We start from the raw sequence: 18,264 nt of genomic DNA on the forward strand, positions 1-18,264 counted from the left end.
CCCCCAATTAGTTAAAAAAAAAAAGATCATGACCCAGAGGGATGGGACGGGGAAGGAGGTGGGAGGGGGGTTCAGGATGAGGAACACATGTAAATCCATGGCTGATTCATGTCAATGTACGGCAAAAACCACTACAATATTGTAAAGTAATTAGCCTCCAACTAATAAAAATAATTGGGGGAAAAAAAAAGATCAAATTCAAGGTGAAATCTGTCCTTTAGTACTTAAGATTTCATACTAGTTCTCAATACCAAAAATCAAGAGTGAAAAATTGTGCATAATGTCTGTTTCAGTAAAAACACACACTGAAATACTCTGGAAGTGACTGATTCTTAAAGATACCTACAAATATAAGCCAGACAAATGTAAAAAAGTGAAGCAAGATGAGCTATTTTTTTCTGATCATAAAATATTTATTAAGGTATACTTTAGGGAATATAGTGAATATAAAATTTAGGATCACAATATGAAGCAATTTCAATCCTCTCAAAAACTCAGCCCAGTCCTCAGTGCTCTGCAGATGTAAAACCACTGGTGAGACTCACTAAAAGCAGTTTGACTAGTACAGAAGAGGCTTTTCATGAAATTTACAACTAGATCATCTGAATACCTCTTTTAAGTGCAAAACCACACCACATTACACTAATGCAGCAACAATGCATTCATATTGTTTTCATTAGTAGTCAACTTGCATAAAACACCAGAAAAAAGCACAATGGAGCTCACAAAATGGGCTAAAAAATGAACCTGTTCTTGCAAAACACACACTGTAATGGAAGAAGACATTAAAAATGTATTATGCACACTACAGAAGCTGCGTTCATTCCAACAATCTCAAGTGTCACTTCCTTTTCTAAAATCAAATTACATGAACCAGGCACAACTAATATTTGGGAGGCAGTGTGTAGCTAAAATTTCATTTAACTAATTTCTCAATGATTTAAAAAATCCCCATAAATCTTTTCTGTCCTGAGGTAGTTGCAAAATAAATCATAACTTGGATATCAACTAGAGCTGAGGCTTTGTCTTCTTACTCATTAAAACTAGTTGTTAACTGACAAGAACTACCTTTTGATATTTAAAAGACAGTTGAGAAATGGGCCTCTTACTACACACACAAGATGATGGCTATGTAGGAAAGAGGATTAGCTGCTTCAGAACGTGAGATATGGTCCACCATTGCTTCCACCCCTCCCAACCACCCCCAACCATTTTAGATTCCTTATTGTCCAAAAAGCCACGGGGAGCAACACAGTAGTGGATAGATCATCGTCCTTTGCTGTAGCCAGGGAAGAAAAGGTCAAGTAGAGTCTGCAGAACAGCATTGGGAATCATGATGTAATTCTGGCCAAGATCATGCCGGCAAGCAGGACAGGAGAACACCTGAGCCTTAAAGGAGCGCTGCAAGCAATCCTAAGGCAAAACCAAAAACAAAATGAAAAGTAAACACATCTGATTTCATCTGAGGGTAAAGCATATAGAAAATACTCAACAATTTAGGCTTTTGAATAGAACTAGAAACTTACTGTTTGGAAACAAGAGAAACATAAAAGATGAACAACTGGCAAGGCCTGAACCTGCAGTATGAAAATGAACTTACAGACAAGGCTTCAGTTCCACCTCTAATACATGCTGTGAGACTTCAGGCAAATGACAATTTTTATATAAATTTCCTCATTCAGTGAAATGAGTGTTAGAATTCTGCATGGTTCCCACTAGCCTCACCTAGTTGGATTTTAATCCTTATCTTTCCTGATGGGGCACTAAAGAAAAAAAAAAACAAAACTCAGGAATTCCCTCCTTAAAACTACATTATCTATTTTATATAATGTGTTTTCCAAAAAAATACTATTTAACTGACTCAAGGTCAGATACAAACACTTATGTGGAAAGTCTGTTTCCATTTTACAAAAGAAACTAAACCTCAGAAGTTAGGTCAGGACATAAAAACACCAAGCAGTTGAACAAGATTCCAACCTTGGTTTGACTGAAATTCAAATTCCTTTTATACCACACTGATAAGACAATACACAACTCCTCTGAGCATGCTGCCAGACATAATTTGTTCTAGATTCTGTTAAGTACATAGAATTATTTCAGTTTGCACTATAATATATGAGACATACATAAGTTGTAATAGAAGACACCAGCAACACCTTACTTTCTTTTCCATTTCTACTCATCTTCAATAATTTCAGATGTGATAGAATATGGAGACTATATAGATTTGAATTGCTGTAGAATTAAAATATGCTTTCACCACCGAGATGAAATTAAATGCTTCCTATCCAGCAAGGTTCCTTATCTATTCTGCTTCATGAAAAAAACTGCTTTATCATGAGCTAAAAACAGGTTTGGAGGTTAGTGTGCCTCCTTGCCTAATATGGGAAAATGAGAAAGAATTCTACTTACTTTACAGACGTTGTGGAGGCAATCTGTTGTCACAGGCTGGTAAACTAGCTCCTGGCAGCATACACACATAAAAGATTGTTCCAATTTTTTCAGAAAATTCTAAAATGGTACCCAAGCGGAAGAAAAAAAGGTTAGCATTTCATAATATATTAATAGAATTCCAAATAATTGGGGGGAAAAGTGTTAACCGCGTTTAGTATATATGCTTTCTATCAAGGAAAAAAAAAAATCAAGTAGTGGTTGTAACTACAAGCAAATGTGTAATAGGAAACTGCAGAAATCTCATCCATAAGATAAACATATTAGTTTTAAATCTTAGGATTCAGTTGCAAAGTCAAGATATGACTTTGCAAAGACAACCTTATATTTCAGAGATTACTATTTTTCACTTGAAAAAATCATGAACAACTTGTTTCAAGGTCATTACATACAGATCTATTTTCAAAAAGCTCCATGGTATTCTAATATATCTATATATATTCTAAAATATCTATTCACCCTTCTCTCTTATAAACCTTCAATACTTATTTTTTATGCTGAAAAAGATGAAACTACTTGGCGATAATACTCTAGCACAGAAAACCCCAAAGAATCAATGTATTTATATTCCTAGGATAATTTTCTGTGATATTTTGCCCAAATCCTAAAATCCCCTATTTTTCTAATGCTAACATTTACTCAAACTGGGACTAAATTATAGAAGGTCAAGCTTTCTGAAGCAAACATGATCAAATGAGTACTCTATAATCTTCAAAAGCCATTACTGGGTTCTATTTTACCCAAGCTGTTTAACCTAGAAGGAAAAGTAGTTTTTTGAATAGTCACCAAGATAATCCTCCACTCAGTTATTTTTTGGTAGTAGGGGAGTGTATTTTATATTTGTTCTTTCCATTAGTAGAAAAAGTAGAATCTACAAGAATTTCAGGTAAAAACAAAAAAAAAAGATTACATTTCATATTTATATCTTGATACTAACTTATTTATAAACCTGAATTATAAAGGTCAAGTGAATTATCAATAAAGTATTATCCAACACACTAGAAGAATATACCAGTTCCAGGGAGATGTGGAAAAAACTTTAATACCAAGTCCCCCTCTCTGTCAAACGACTTTATTTCCCCAGTACCTTCATAGTGTAATATAAGCATATGTAGTATCAACATTCTGAGTTCCTACAACGTGCTAGGTACTCATCTACAAAGAGTAATGAAAAGACCAAGTCTCTGTTCTCATAGAACTTTATATTACTTTAGGAGAGCAGATTTTTAAGACTTCAATTTCAGATAGTCATAACTGAGGAAACAATGCAAATTAAAGCAACAGAGTAAGGAGGATCTATTTTAGAAAAGATAGCTAGGGAAGCCCTCTTTGGGGCGTGTAGTACTTTGTAGAGACTTACAGGAGATGAAGGAATGAGCTTCATGAAGAAACAGAGAGGAGAATGCCAGTCAGAGAGACGGTGTGTGTGTGATGGTCCAGGAACAGGAACAGGTTCAGTGTGTTTAAATAGCACAAATGCCACTGTGGCTGAAGCAGCTTGGAGGGAAAGAGTGGCAAGAGGGGAATGCAGAGGTTGGTAGGGATGTCAGATCTGGTAAGGCCTTGGGAAGGTGTTTGGATATAAACATACATATGTAACATATGCACTTATTTAAAAGTCACATCTGGCTAAAATCTGATTTGTTGTTCTTGGTTTATCTGAAAAGAATAGGCATGAAGCCTATGCAGGGCAACCACTAGCAGCAAGGTTACAGTCACCTGACCTAGGTATGTACGGTCCTGCCACCAGAGGGCAGGGTTTTTATTGTTTGAGAACTGTCAAGTGGTGACTCACATAAAAGTTACTCTGAAGGCAGAGATTGAAAAGCATACTTGATTTGCACATATCTGTGAAGTCTTGCAGGATTTGACAACTTTGATTATTTTTTTAAATTGATAAACAGGATATATCAAAAGCCTCAGATTGAGGCCTAATACATATGTTCCACCCAGACAACAAATGTGCAAAACAGAACTTTTGTGTGCACCCAGAGGTCATTATCCTTCACCTGTATCTGCTACTTTGTCTTCTGCCCATTCCCAGCTGGGACTCACCTGAGTTATCACTAACCCAGCTGTATCCTCTCCAACCAGAAAATTAGACCATAATCAACAACTGCTTGTTGTTTCTTACTTGCTCTAAGTGAAAATGACTCTTATGTACCAGAGTCAAGACTCTATATGCCTGAGTCTCTAGGCTAAAAAGCAAGTTAACACTTCTCAGAGCTAACTCACTTTTCTCTGTCCTCCAAACATGTAAGTCTCATTCTACCCAAGGACAATGCAAAATATTACATTTATAGATGAAATAAACAAAGAAAAAAACTCTCCAATATCAATCCTAAGGGTATTTCATAAACCCCATTCATTCCAAACTGTGAACTTCCAGATGTTCAAGCTGGTTTTAGAAAAGGCAGAGGAACCAGAGATCAAATTGCCAACATCCACTGGATCATCGAAAAAGCAAGAGAGTTCCAGAAAGACATCCATTTCTGTTTTATTGACTATGCCAAAGCATTTGACTGTGTGGGTCACAATAAACTATGGAAAATTCTGAAAGAGATGGGAGAACCAGACAACCTGACCTGCCTCTTGAGAAACCTAAATATATATGCAGGTCAGGAAGCAACAGTTAGAACTGGGCATGGAACAACAGACTGGTTCCAAATAGGAAAAGGAGTACATCAGGGCTGTATATTGTCACCCTGCTTATTTAACTTATATGCAGAGTACATCATGAGAAATGCTGGGCTGGAAGAAGCACAAGCTGGAACCAAGATTGCCGGGAGAAATATCAAAAACTTCAGATATACAGATGACACCACCCTTATGGCAGAAAGTGAAGAAGAACTAAAGAATCTCTTGATGAAAGTGAAAGAGGAGAGTGAAAAAGTTGGCTTAAAACTCAACATTCAGAAAACTAAGATCATGGCATCCGGTCCCATCAATTCATGGCAAATAGATGGGGAAACAGTGGAAACAGTGGCTGACTTTATTTTTGGGGGGGCTCCAAAATCACTGCAGATGGTGACTGCAGCCATGAAATTAAAAGATGCTTATTCCTTGGAAGAAAAGTTATGACCAACCTAGACAGCATATTAAAAAGCAGAGACATTACTTTGCCAACATAGGTCCGTCTAGTCAAGGCTATGGTTTTTCCAGTGGTCATGTATGGATGTGAGAGTTGGACTGTAAAGAAAGCTGAGCACTGAAGAATTGATGCTTTTGAACTGTGGTGTTGGAGAAGACTCTTGAGAGTCCCTTGGACTGCAAGGAGATCCAACCAGTCCATCCTAAAGGAGATCGGTCCTGGGTGTTCACTGGAAGGACTGATGTTGAAGCTGAAATTCCAATACCTTGGCCATCTGATATGAAGAGCAGACTCATCTGAAAAGACCCTGATGCTGGGAAAGATTGAGGGCAGGAAGAGAAGGGGATGACAGAGGATGAGATGGTTGATGGCATCACCGACTCAATGGACATGAGTTTGGGTAGGTTCTGGGGGTTGGTGATGGACAGGGAGGCCTGGAGTGCTGTAGTTCATGGGGTCGCAAAAAGTCGGACACGACTGAGCGATGAAACTGAACTGAACTGATTTATTCCTTAGCCTAAAAATAGTTACCAGGAAGATTTTTCCATAAATAAAAGCAACACAAAAAATATGAGAGTTTCCTCTAAATCCACATAAAAGGCACATATAAGATATGCATTAACCCTGTTTCAAACACACAGAAGTTCTGGCCAATGCCCTCAGAAAATGAAGAAAACATAGGCAGGAAGAAACTACTAAAACGTGATCAAATGGAATTTCAAGAGAGGTTACTAGAGTTCACCCACAACACCCACACATCACATACTTTGAAGGAAAGGAAACAGAAGAGTAATGTACTACACCTGACAAAGGGCTAATAACTAAGAAAGTTGAAGAATCAAATTTATAAGCAAACTGACAGACAAAAGCAGTGAGCCAAGAATGAAGAGACAATTTACATTTGGAACCTTTACCTTCTGGGATTTGATAATAAAAATTCATTGCAAAATACAGCTTAACACAAAACCCAAACATCAGTTAAACTTGAAATTCCTTTTCACTTTAAAATGTTATGATTATCAAAGAAAACAAAAAAATCAAAAACATAGGAAATACTTAAATGCTGCTTTTTATCTTACTCCTAGGCTGAACATATGAGCACTGAAAATTGTGCTGAACTGCTTAAGACTTATTCTATTAGGTAACTTTGAAAAAAACTTTCCTGATGCGTTTTAGATTAAACTGAATGTGTTCCACAACTGAAAGTTCTACCTATGAACAGTACCTCACACAGTTTAAGCACAAAATGGTCAAAAAACCAACATCTAAGAGGCCTAAAATCAACTTAAAAGCATTTTAGTGTTGCCGCATTTCTGAAAGGAGCACTGAGTGAGAAGCCTGGATAAAATGATCAAGTTTTAACTGCCTTGTGAAAATGATAATTCATAGGGAAATTATTTCTCATCATTTGTTAATATTAGAAACTCTTTTAAAAAATCTTTACATACTGGTCCTTCCACAAGAGATGCAAGAACTTCATCCCATAGCTTCTGGTTTTGATGATCTTCTCTGATTAGATGTTGCTGTTGAGGTGTTAGTTGGAAAGCCTCAACTGCTTCTGCTGAATCTGATGGTTTGAGGACTTTGGAGGCACTTGGACAATCATCTAGATTTATTTAAAAATATATCAGCAGACTACAAGTGGTTCTAAGCAGAAGAGTTAATTGGCACCAATTATGCTTAGCATGAAGATAACAAGCATAAAGCAGCATCTAACTTTCCCATAGTTTAGGATACTTTGCAGTTTAGGCTCTGACATTTTTCAAATACACAAATATCCCACCCCACTCCACCCCACTCCACCCCCACCATACACACACACACACACAAACCCTTTTTCTTTTCATTTCTTATGAGTTTTCAACTTACTCTTAATATTTCCCTTTATAAAAAACTAAGTTATTTGTATTTAAGTCCTTAGATCATTACCTACCATCTGCAGATGGCCTTTTTGAGGTTCCTCTGGCCTTCTTTGACTGTCCTTTAGTCTTCTTCCCTTCCTTATCAGAAGGGTAACCTACTGGATACTGATGAGGGGAAAAAGTGCAATGTAGATTTAACCTTCATAGAGAAGAGAGGTTAAAGAAAAATGGGGAGGGATCTATACTTTCCCTAAGTTAAAAGGATTTATATAAATGGCACAGACATCGAAAGAAACAGAATTCAAAGGACAAAAGATTATTAAAAATCCCCCAATTCAGTGTAAGACTATATAGTTTTGACTGTTAAGATATTCCATTTTATAACGTCATGATTTTAGTTTCAGACTGAAAAGAGAAAAGAACAGTTTACAAGTTGTGACTAAGGGGCTTAAAAAGTTTGAGGAAAAATGTAGAATTAGATAGAAAGGTAAGTTTCTGTCTCCTAAAATTAACAGGCAGATAGGGTGAGGCAGGAGAGCTTTTAGAAGACCTAAAGCCACTACATTACCAAACTCTTTATCAACTAAAAGGTAAGACTTTAAGGAATAAATTCTACCCAATTACCCTTGTGTTTTATTGGCTATACACTTTTTTGGACATGCTTTGTGATAACACTCATATTTAAAGCTCAAAATGTTACAAATCTCAATGATATTAACTTATCATAGCTGACTGGCTTACATGCTTCTTTCTGTTCAACTGTTTCACAGTTAACCTATCTAGAATACTGCTCTGCTGAACAGTAGACCTGAAAAAAAATCTTCTGAAAATGGATTTAACAATAGGTTTTAAAAATATTTAGTTATAAAAGGAATGATTTTGCCAGTTATTTTAGCAGCTGACGGATCTCATTTAAACAATTCCATGAGTTTAAAAAGAAAAAAACACAACAAAAAAACAGACTTGCACTAGAAGAGACACACTCACCTGCCTGGGTGGTCAGACACTTGCCCATAGTTCAGCCCCTACACATGCAGTGTGGGCAGAGCCAGGGGAAATGACAAAGCTGGTAGTCTTTACGAGAAGCACAGTGATGGGCAATGATGGAGGATAAACTCAAACCATGCTCTGAAGTCAGTGTCAGGGACAGAGTCTAGGGTGTATAGGCAGTGGAGGGGGAATGTAGCCATACCATCCATTATGCACACAAAACTAACAAAGTCTTACATGGGTTAACAGCTGAGCATGGGCAAAGAGAAAAAAAAAGGCAAAGCACTAAAGGTGGTGACAGGACAAGGAAGCAGCTTGGAGGGGGAAGAGAGAAAAGGGGTGAGGAAAAGTGAGAAGGGTAGAAAGCAGACCACTCTTATAAGCCACCTCCCCCCTTCCCCTACCAGAGACACACCCCCTGTGCCCTCTAGGATAAAACTTCCCTTCTCAAGCCTCCTATACCTCAATTTCAGGTATCCCTTTCCCTCATGCTTAAAGTCCAGAGTGAATTGGAAATACAGTTGACCCTTAAACAATGCAGGAAGTTAGGGTTGGGCCAATTGTACAGAAGTCAAAAATTCCTGTGTACCTTATGGTTGGCCCTCTGCATCTGGGGATTTAACCAACAGCAGAAATGTACTACAATATTTGCTACTGAAAAAAATCTGTGTGTAAGTGGACCCAGGTAGGTCAAGCCTGTGGTGTTCAAGGGTCAAATGTATTTTCCTTTTCATTGTCAAGCCCAGTTTTCCCCAAGCACAATTCTTGGTCTTAGGGCAGTCTGATACCTAGGAGGCTGCTTTTTTACTTCTTTTCCTTTCCTATACTTGTGTGATCTCATTCCTCACCCCTTACAGTCCACTGACCAACTGCTGTGGGTTATATCCAGTGTTAAGGCACACAGATAGTACACAGGCATACGTTTTAATGAATATACATGTAGCCTAGACAAACGTAATCTAACCTGTAAACGTAGACATAGTCTCCTTGACCGTTCTATTCCTTCTGAGGTCCACGGAGCAGGCTCAACATCATCTCTCCTTAAAAGATAGCGCCAAACCAAGAATCCATGGCTTGATGAAATCTCTGGCCAGTATTTCACCACCTAAATCATAATATTTCAGCTAGTTTGAGATGTACAGTTTAGACTTATTCATAATGTCATGTTAGTGTTTTAAGTAAACTTGGCAGAACTAAATGCAACTTTGAAAGATACTGGCTTTGCTGGAATATTAAGTAAAAAGTATGCACTAAAATATTGTTTTGACTTTATTTCCTAATTATGATAATTCCCATAAGGGCAGACTGCTATAAATTTCAAGTTGTAGCAAGATTATGCTCATCAATATAATTTTACATAGTAGATTAAAATGGTGGCAGTAGATACCTTCATTTTTAAAACAAAGAATGCACCCTATTTTAAAATTATAATGTGCTCTACTTTGAAAAATCTATTACAGTTAGAATCATTCTGGACGATATAAGAATCCAATATTTACAACGGCCAAATTATTTGAACAGTTTTATCATAAGAGTGTATCACTTATAAAAAGCTTAACCCCAAATATAACTCTGCCTTTAGGTACTTCAGGTAAGTCTTAAAAGACAAGCATCAAAATTAAGAGCTCGTTTTGTGCATGTTTTATTTCTAGAAAAAGGAGAAAGACCAACTAAGAAGGTCTATTGTTTCCTTTAGCCCACCCACAGTAGAGCGGTTCCCTGTGGCAACCCTGTCTTGAAAGCCCAGGAAGAATGACTAGCAAGATGTCATGCCAGATAGAGCACCTTATAAATGCCATCATATCTGTTGCCTTCTTCAGGAGCATATTTGCTGATCTTCCTCCCTTTAAAACTGCGTATCACTCTGACTGGCTTACCAGCTCTCCAATTCCGAGACTCTGCTCCAATTTTATCATCCAATGGAGCATCACAGTTTAGGGCCAATGCCCTAAAAAATAAAACAAAGTCTTTATACCAAGTAATCTTTCTTCAAGTATATAATCACATCATTAGCTAACTTAAAAGGTGAATTATGCCTTACCTGATGGTTAAGATTCTATGATTCTTTCCATATTATTCCAGATAATAGGATTATGCTTTCCCCCACCAGCAGAGAAGACAAATCAGTTTTCTGATGTCACCCCCAAGCCAGGGGATTGGTTCTCAGATAGCCTGTAGGGTTCTTCTGAAAGTAATAACATCTGTGCCACGTATAATAGAAAACAACTAGAAATACATGGAATTTTCTTTAAATAACGTTGTTGAGGGGAGGGAGAAAGTTGGAAAACTAAAGCAAGTTGACTGCTGTAATCATTATTTTTGATAAGGGAATAAGGTAAACTGTTGGAATAATGTAGAAAGAAATCCAGAAAAATAAATTTGTCTGCAAGGTACAAATGACCTTTCTTGGTCTACTTTCCATATTCTAGACAGAGATTCCTTAAAGTTTAGAAGATAATAAAGAACAAATTTAATATGAAGATATCCTTTAAAGATTTCCAGTAAAAAGATAAGTTTAAATAAAACTGAAGCATTCAAATACCTGTGCTCAATCATGACAATAAAGATTTTTGGCTGCTCAAGATCACTACATTTTACTGATGACACATGAACGAGGAGGAACACTGAGCTGGAAGCGGCACTTGATTTAGCTGAACCTTCCTTAATATGTACTCATCTAGTAGTAACTAATCAGTAAGGTTATTAGATGTTAGAAGATCTTTCTTGGGGAAATATAGTCCTGCCCTTCAAAAGACAAACTAGAACTATTTAAAGTTAGTATTTTTTCTCTAAGATAGTGGTAGCCAACCTCTTTGGCACTAGAGACCCATTTCATGGGACACAATTTTCCCATGGAATGGGGTTGGGGGAGGATAGTTTCAGGATGATTCAAGCACATTCCATTTATTGCACACTTTATTTCTATTATTATCACATCAGCTCCACCTTCAGATCATCAGGCATGAGATCCGTGAGGTTGAGGATTCCTTCTGTAAGACACGTGTATTCTAACTTAAGTGTAAAGAATCCACTGAGAACACTTAAGGTTAAAAAAATATATACAGACACCCTCCCCTGAAATCTGGTAAAATCAGATATGAACAAAATACTTTTTTCCAGGGTATAGTTCTTTTTATGCAGGCTCAAAAAAAAAATTTTAAGACTAAATGACTAATTATAATCTCTATCATAGTTAAAGTAAATGAACTTAAGTGTTTTGTTAAAAAAATTTTTTTAGGTGTCATTAAAGCTCATCAAGTTTTTTTTTTTTGGTTACAATCTCAAATGGGAAATGCATTAAAACTCTGTCAGGTAGAAGAAACTGTAGCCATCAACTCCAGCGTTGGTATTATTTATGGAATATCTACTGAGATACACATACTTCATCCCCTAAAAGAACTGAGATAGAGATATGTACTATCTTCCTGTTAATGAGTAGAATGCTTTGGTGCCACAGGTACCTTCCGTCATAATGAATGCCACCACTAACTGGCATTATTAACTCACTTCCAGTTTCATGTAAGTGTGTAGTCTGTTCATGTCTGTGTAAAGAGTCCAAGAGGATGAAACTAGGCAAAACAAAAGGCTTTCCATTACTCTGTCCACAGCTCAATCGGTTGCCCCTAATCGTCCAGATAGAGGATGGTCAGGTTACCTGCTGCCCTTTTCAGTTTCATAAAGAGGAAGAGCTGAGAAGAAATAGCAACAAACTTCTTAAAAGCAAGGAGCAGGTATCAAACTACCTCTCAGTAGAGAAGCAAAAAGGAATTAGACCATATACCCTCCAGGAAAGAATATACTATGGGTTAAAGCTAAGGGTCTTTTACTTCACTTTTCATGTTTATAGTTAAGACACATAGGTATCTTTGCCTAAGAGGTCTTTACAATCACAAGGCATAAGCACAGCTTAGTGTATAAATTAACTGAAGAAATGTTAGCATCTCTGTGATAAGTTAATCCTGAATTGTTCTGAGTTACTATTTCATTTTCACTACCTTCCTTATTAATATAGACATTTTTACTGTCTATCAATTATTTTCTGAGATTGTAACACAAGATAAACAGGGTATACTTATTAGATTCTTCCAAGCTTGAAAAGAAAATCTCATGTACAAGTGCAGGTAGTTACAAAGGAAGTTTCATTTAAGTCAAATAACCTTATTATTAAAAAAAGCCCTTTTGCAAATTCAAGATACACTGACAATACACATCAAAATATTTCTAATTCTTTTTAAGATCATTCCTCCTAAAGAATTGCTTCCTCATTAGAGAAAGACTGCATAGGTACTAGACTTCTACCTCAACAATGTTTTCACCAGCAAATCTGACCTGTCTCCTCTGCTGGTTCAATATAATAATCCTACTGTCAGAAATAATATAGAAGGAAGACATAAAAACAGATTCTATATAACTTGGTACACAACAAAAGTCTTGAAACCACAAAGTATATTCTTTACACAGTAATCAGAAATTAAGGGCACACTACTTAAAACTGAGTGATTTAGACTCAGGAAAGCGAAACTCACTTTTTTTTTTTTTGAAACTCACTTTTATTTAATATCCCACAAAATATTCTTAATAATAAAATACAAAAACTTCAACTTTATCATTGCAAAATTTTCACTATGACAAGTTACAACATGGTCACTGCTATCTGATGGTTTGGGTCACTTAATCTATTTCTGGTGCTAGCATGCATTTACAAAATAAAACATTTGAAGTTAAACTTTCTATTCCCATGGAAGCTGGACCATCATAAATTCTTCTATAGGATAAAGCTGGCACAAGGCGGCTCTTTCATAATGATTCTTTTTTTTTTTAAACACTTAAAAGACATTATAAATTCTAAAAGCACCTTGTGTAGTTCTGATTAAGTTATCTGATGTTTCATGCACATAAATGTGGCTCCTAAACATAACCCTAATCACATTAGTCTCTTCTAATAAGAAGTTTGTCACTTTAAAAGATAAATTTGTGTTTAATAGAACAAAACTCTGACCTATGCGATAGTAGGCAAGCCACCTTGCCCTTAATTTCACTTAAATTATATGGGTTTCTTTTCTTCAAAGTTTTCAACATGTTTCCAAGTGCAAAGCACATGTATTAAGACTGGGAATTATGTCATTTAAAAAAGAATAATACTAAAAATAAGTTAGAAAGCTTATAAGTATTTATATAATACTTATTTATAATTAATTTATATTAATCAGGTAATAAGATTCTTATTTTAGCTATATTAACTTACACTTTAGGATTCTTCTCTACAGTGTAAGTTATAAATTATAGTCCTATAGTCCAACTGTTAATACAAAGCCCAAATTCTAAACAGTTTTTATAAACTCCAACAATAAAGAGTACCTGTTCATGTTTGTTAATGTTTGATCAGCCGATGGTGCACCAATTCTTTTATTACCAGCAAGATTTTTACCACCACTCCCAGTGTATGTGAATTCATCACCTCGGTCCTGCAGAAGAACATTTTTGGCATTAAACATCTAAATCCAGGTATGATTTTACCAATTCCTATTTCATAGCCAGAACTTTGGTTAGGATATTATAAGCTGACATGTTCTCTCAATGTATCTACCAAAATAAGGGAAAATTCAAATATAGTCTTGTGTGTAATATACCTTCAAGCTGTATCACTTGATCTAAAGATTTCATTTCAATATTATAGCTTCCAACGCCTCCAGATATAACTATTCTTGTGATATACAAATAATCTATAGAATGTTACAAAATAAGGTCTTATAGGTTGGGAATATTAATTTAATTCAATGTTATTAAAATAAATTTATCAATACTATGTAGGTTCTTTACAGGGCATCATTTTAATAAATATTCCAAAACTGATTTCTCAACAGCAATCTACACCACAATCCTAATAGCACTGTAAGTTCCTCACATTTCAAAATCTATGCGTTTACCCAGGTTATATTTGGGTAAGACAACTGCATATAATTAAGAAGAAAGTTAGAAAAGAATTTAACTACAAATTTATATTGCTATTGTTAAGTTTCTACCTGATTCAGTACTTAAACGAAGAAAACCATCAGTATGTAAATTACTTCTACTAACTCTATCTTAATAGTGGTTCTTCAATGCAAGATTATTTTAATTAATTCAGACTGAATATGATGACTATTTTTACTTCATTCTTGCTTGTAATAAAAGTTTTTCATCTAATTTTTCCTTTGGACTAAGAATCAGAACTAAAATTTCATGATTTTAAGTGTTTTTATATGTCCCAAAACTTTAGGGACCCTTTGCATATCCAAACTGAGGTTTGGGTTAAACACTTTGTTGATTCAACACTGAGGTTTATATTTTAAGGAATAAGGCATTAAGGAATTCATCTTCAGTGTATACATCATTTGAAGAAAGTCTAATAAAAAGTACATATTAAAAATTCCAGAATACTTCTTAAATTGATCAGATACGGTCTTCCAGATGGTATCTGTTTTGACTTCACAATGGCAGTTTGGCAGTTTTTTTTTTCCTCACCATTTTTTTGAGGGGCGAGCAGTTTCTTAAATAACTAATCATGCAACTACCATACAACCCAGCAATTATACTTCTGGGGATTTATCCCAAAGAAACAAACACTCATATTTATACACACAAAACCCCCTGTACACAAATGTTCACTTGCTGCAGTGGGTGAATGGTTACACTGTGATACACCTATTATCAATGGAACACTACTGAGCAACAGAAAGGAATGAACTATTGACACATGCCACAGTGAGGATTAGGCTGACTGAATAAAGCCAATCCCAAAGATTATACACTATATGATTCCATTTATAAAAAATTTTTAAGTGACAAAATTATAGAAATGGACAACAAATTAGTGGTTGTCTAGAGTTAAGGGGTATTGGGAACGCAGAAATAGTATGGTGGCTAAAAAAGGGCAATGTGAGGGACCCTTGAAGTAAGGAAAATGTTCAGTGTCCTGAATGTGTAGCAGTGTCAGTATCCTGGTTATGATATTGGGCTATAGTTTTGCAAGATGTTATCGTTGGCTGAAATTGAGCACAGACATTTCTGTATTATTTCTAATGCTACATGTCAATCTACAATTATGCCCAAATTAAAATGAGCTCTAAAGAAAATGTGACTATTTTCACTGCAGTAATCAGCACATGCAATGATTAAAGACGCTGACTGATTGACTATGTTACTTGTATAGAACTGACCACTTCAACACAAAAGTGATGCTAAAAGAGATGGGATTTATCCTGGACAAAGCTTCTGTATTTTACTGAATAATTAAGACAGGTTCTAAAGAACAAGGTTGCATCATGACTTACTACTTCATCCGCAAATCCACCAGCCAGGACAAGAGAGTAAGCACCATCATTACTCCGACCATGAATTCCACCAACATGGGGTCTATGGACACCCGCTTCGCTCACCTATAACATCAAATGAGACTCAAAATACCTTCAAACAGTTCATTAAGTTACACTTACAAAATGGTTTCACATATGTTACTGTATCCTAAAAGCTTCCAACTAAGAACCGAATGTCACCCAGAATTCTACGTTTTGCTCAGACTTTACTTCTCCCCAACTATATATTCCTCAGGTACTTAAGTAATGACTCGTAAAACTGCTCAGGCCTAGAATTTTGAGTTTCAAAGTAACTATTAAAATAATCATCATCCTGTGCTATTGGTAATTCCAGCTCAATTTAGGTGAAAAATAATTTACTATCAGTTTTCCAGAACTCCTCTTCTCATTTCTCATCCTTCATTATGGTACTGTTCCCTAGTCAAATCAAAGAGAAATTGTTAGTCGCTCAGTCATGTCTGACTCTGCGACCCATGGACTGTAGCCCACCAGGCTCTTCAGTCCATAGAATCCTCCAGCCAAGAATACTGGAGTAGGTTGCCATTCCCTTCTCCAGGGGATCTTCCCGACCCAGGGATTGAACCCACGTCTCCTGCATTGCAGGCAGATTCTTTACCATTTGAACCACCAGGGAAGCCCAGTCAAGTCAGACAGACAACAGTCATTTCAGCCTCATTTGTCTGTATTCTTCAAACCCATCTGGTTGTAAACATTGCTGATTTGATTTCCTAATCTTCTCAAATCCATCATTTTCCACAGTCACTGATATAATTCTAATTTGAGTCATAAATACTTAAAACATACCCTTTTTTACTGCCTCCAGCTTTGTTCCTTCAAATTCCTGCTACCCGTCACAAACAGAATAACCCTTTTAAGAACAAATCTGCTTTTAATTTTCAACTGCTTAACATGTATTAAATGGTCGTAATAGTAGATCAAGCCCAAGTTAAGTATTATATGTTACCTTCTCTCAAATGGGCTCCTACCTACTTTCTCATCCTTATATCCAGTTTCTTCTTTATGGAGTTTATACATCTGAGTCCAATTACTCCGTAATACTCAAACATAGCACTCATTTTTAGTTTATTACAATGGGCTTACTACATTTCCCCATATACCTTTAATTCTGGCTCACTTAAACTAAGTGTCACTTCTTCATGTACTTCAAACTCCCCAAAAGAAGTATTCTGATTCATTTGTTTATTACACAACTGTTCTCAGAGTAAAGCAAACTGAAATCCAAGACTGTACAGTGGGCTGGGTAAAGAGGTATATTATAAGTCAATGAGAAGTTGATAAAAAACAACAGAACCTGGATTTAGGCCTTGGAAACACCAAGTATTTTAGAAGCAAGGACCATCTGATTCTCAGCTTCACGAACAACCCCCAAAATAAATCTGTGCTGAATCGTCCCTATTTCCTAAACTGCAAATCTATCCTTCTAGTTACTCAAGTCAACGGCTTCAAAGTCATCTTAGACCATATTAATGAGGATTTTAGAATTGGGGAACGAATGATAGGTATACAAAAAGGAAAAAAATTAAAAACAAAAAAAATAACCAAAGAACAATGGACAGGGAAGCCTGGCATGCTGCAGTCCATGGGGTTGCAAAGAGTCGGACTCAACTGAGTGACTGAAGTCAAGTGTATTTTATAACTTATTTTATATATAAATATTATCAATAATGCATAGTATAAAAAATAAATATGATTGTACAGGCATACCTCAGAGATATTTCAGGTCTGGTTCCAGATCACTGTAGTAAAGTGAATATCACAACAGAACAAGCCACACGAATTTTCTGGGTTCCCAGTACATATATTTACTATTTATACTATATTGTAGTCTTAAGTGCTTGATAGCATTATGTCCAAAAAATGTACATATCTTAATTTAAAAATGCTATCAGAAAAATGGCACCAATAGACCTGTTGGACAAAGTGTTGCCAAAAACTTTCCATTTGTAAAAAACACAGTACTTGTTAAACTAAATGCCTATTTTTCAGAATAATGAATAATAACTTTAACTACTATAACAATAACAGAAAAATAAAACAAAGTGATACAAAGGCTTAGATAATGCCCAAGTCCATGATGTCATGTTCCTCTGTCTGCTAAGTTATGAGGAAGTGCCTAATCATCCTACAGGAAATCGTTCATTTTAACAAGTGAATGCCATATGATACTACCTACATCAGTTCACTTAGAATCAACTGACATTAACACCGCTATAATGTGAGGTATACCCAATTTTACTCTTTTGACTAAGCCAATCTAAAACATACCTGAACTCTAAATCTCCAAGTTGATCCAACAGGAACTCCAGGAATAGGTCCATAATGATTGGAAGGAACAATAGTACATTCTCTAGTGCGACCAACACAGGCCATTCCCTGCAAGGTACCAAACAAGTTGTTTGAGAAATCAGTTATTTTAAATCTTAAAGAAAGCCCTTAATCCCCATAAAATGCAGATAAAATAAAACCCTACAATTTATGTGATTAATATTTAACT

General features: G+C 35.9%; 1 protein-coding gene across 2 annotated transcripts in view; it reads right to left on the minus strand.

Annotated features, from left to right (window-relative positions):
* Nucleotides 1–391: 391 nt before the first annotated feature.
* UHRF2 (ubiquitin like with PHD and ring finger domains 2) overlaps nucleotides 392–18,264 on the minus strand; it is a 71,368-nt gene continuing 53,495 nt past the window's right edge. For both annotated transcript variants that reach the window (XM_043890729.1, XM_043890727.1), the window contains 9 exons: nucleotides 18,036–18,143; nucleotides 15,708–15,812; nucleotides 13,753–13,859; nucleotides 10,180–10,342; nucleotides 9,359–9,499; nucleotides 7,476–7,569; nucleotides 6,991–7,148; nucleotides 2,413–2,511; nucleotides 392–1,413 (listed from right to left, as the gene is read on the minus strand). In XM_043890729.1, the coding sequence (XP_043746664.1) occupies nucleotides 1,267–1,413; nucleotides 2,413–2,511; nucleotides 6,991–7,148; nucleotides 7,476–7,569; nucleotides 9,359–9,499; nucleotides 10,180–10,342; nucleotides 13,753–13,859; nucleotides 15,708–15,812; nucleotides 18,036–18,143 (1,122 nt within the window). In that variant the 3' untranslated portion in view covers nucleotides 392–1,266. The remainder of the gene's footprint in view (nucleotides 1,414–2,412; nucleotides 2,512–6,990; nucleotides 7,149–7,475; nucleotides 7,570–9,358; nucleotides 9,500–10,179; nucleotides 10,343–13,752; nucleotides 13,860–15,707; nucleotides 15,813–18,035; nucleotides 18,144–18,264) is intronic.

This window comes from Cervus elaphus, chromosome 29 (genome assembly GCF_910594005.1).
Source record: "Cervus elaphus chromosome 29, mCerEla1.1, whole genome shotgun sequence".
NCBI lineage: Eukaryota > Metazoa > Chordata > Mammalia > Artiodactyla > Cervidae > Cervus > Cervus elaphus.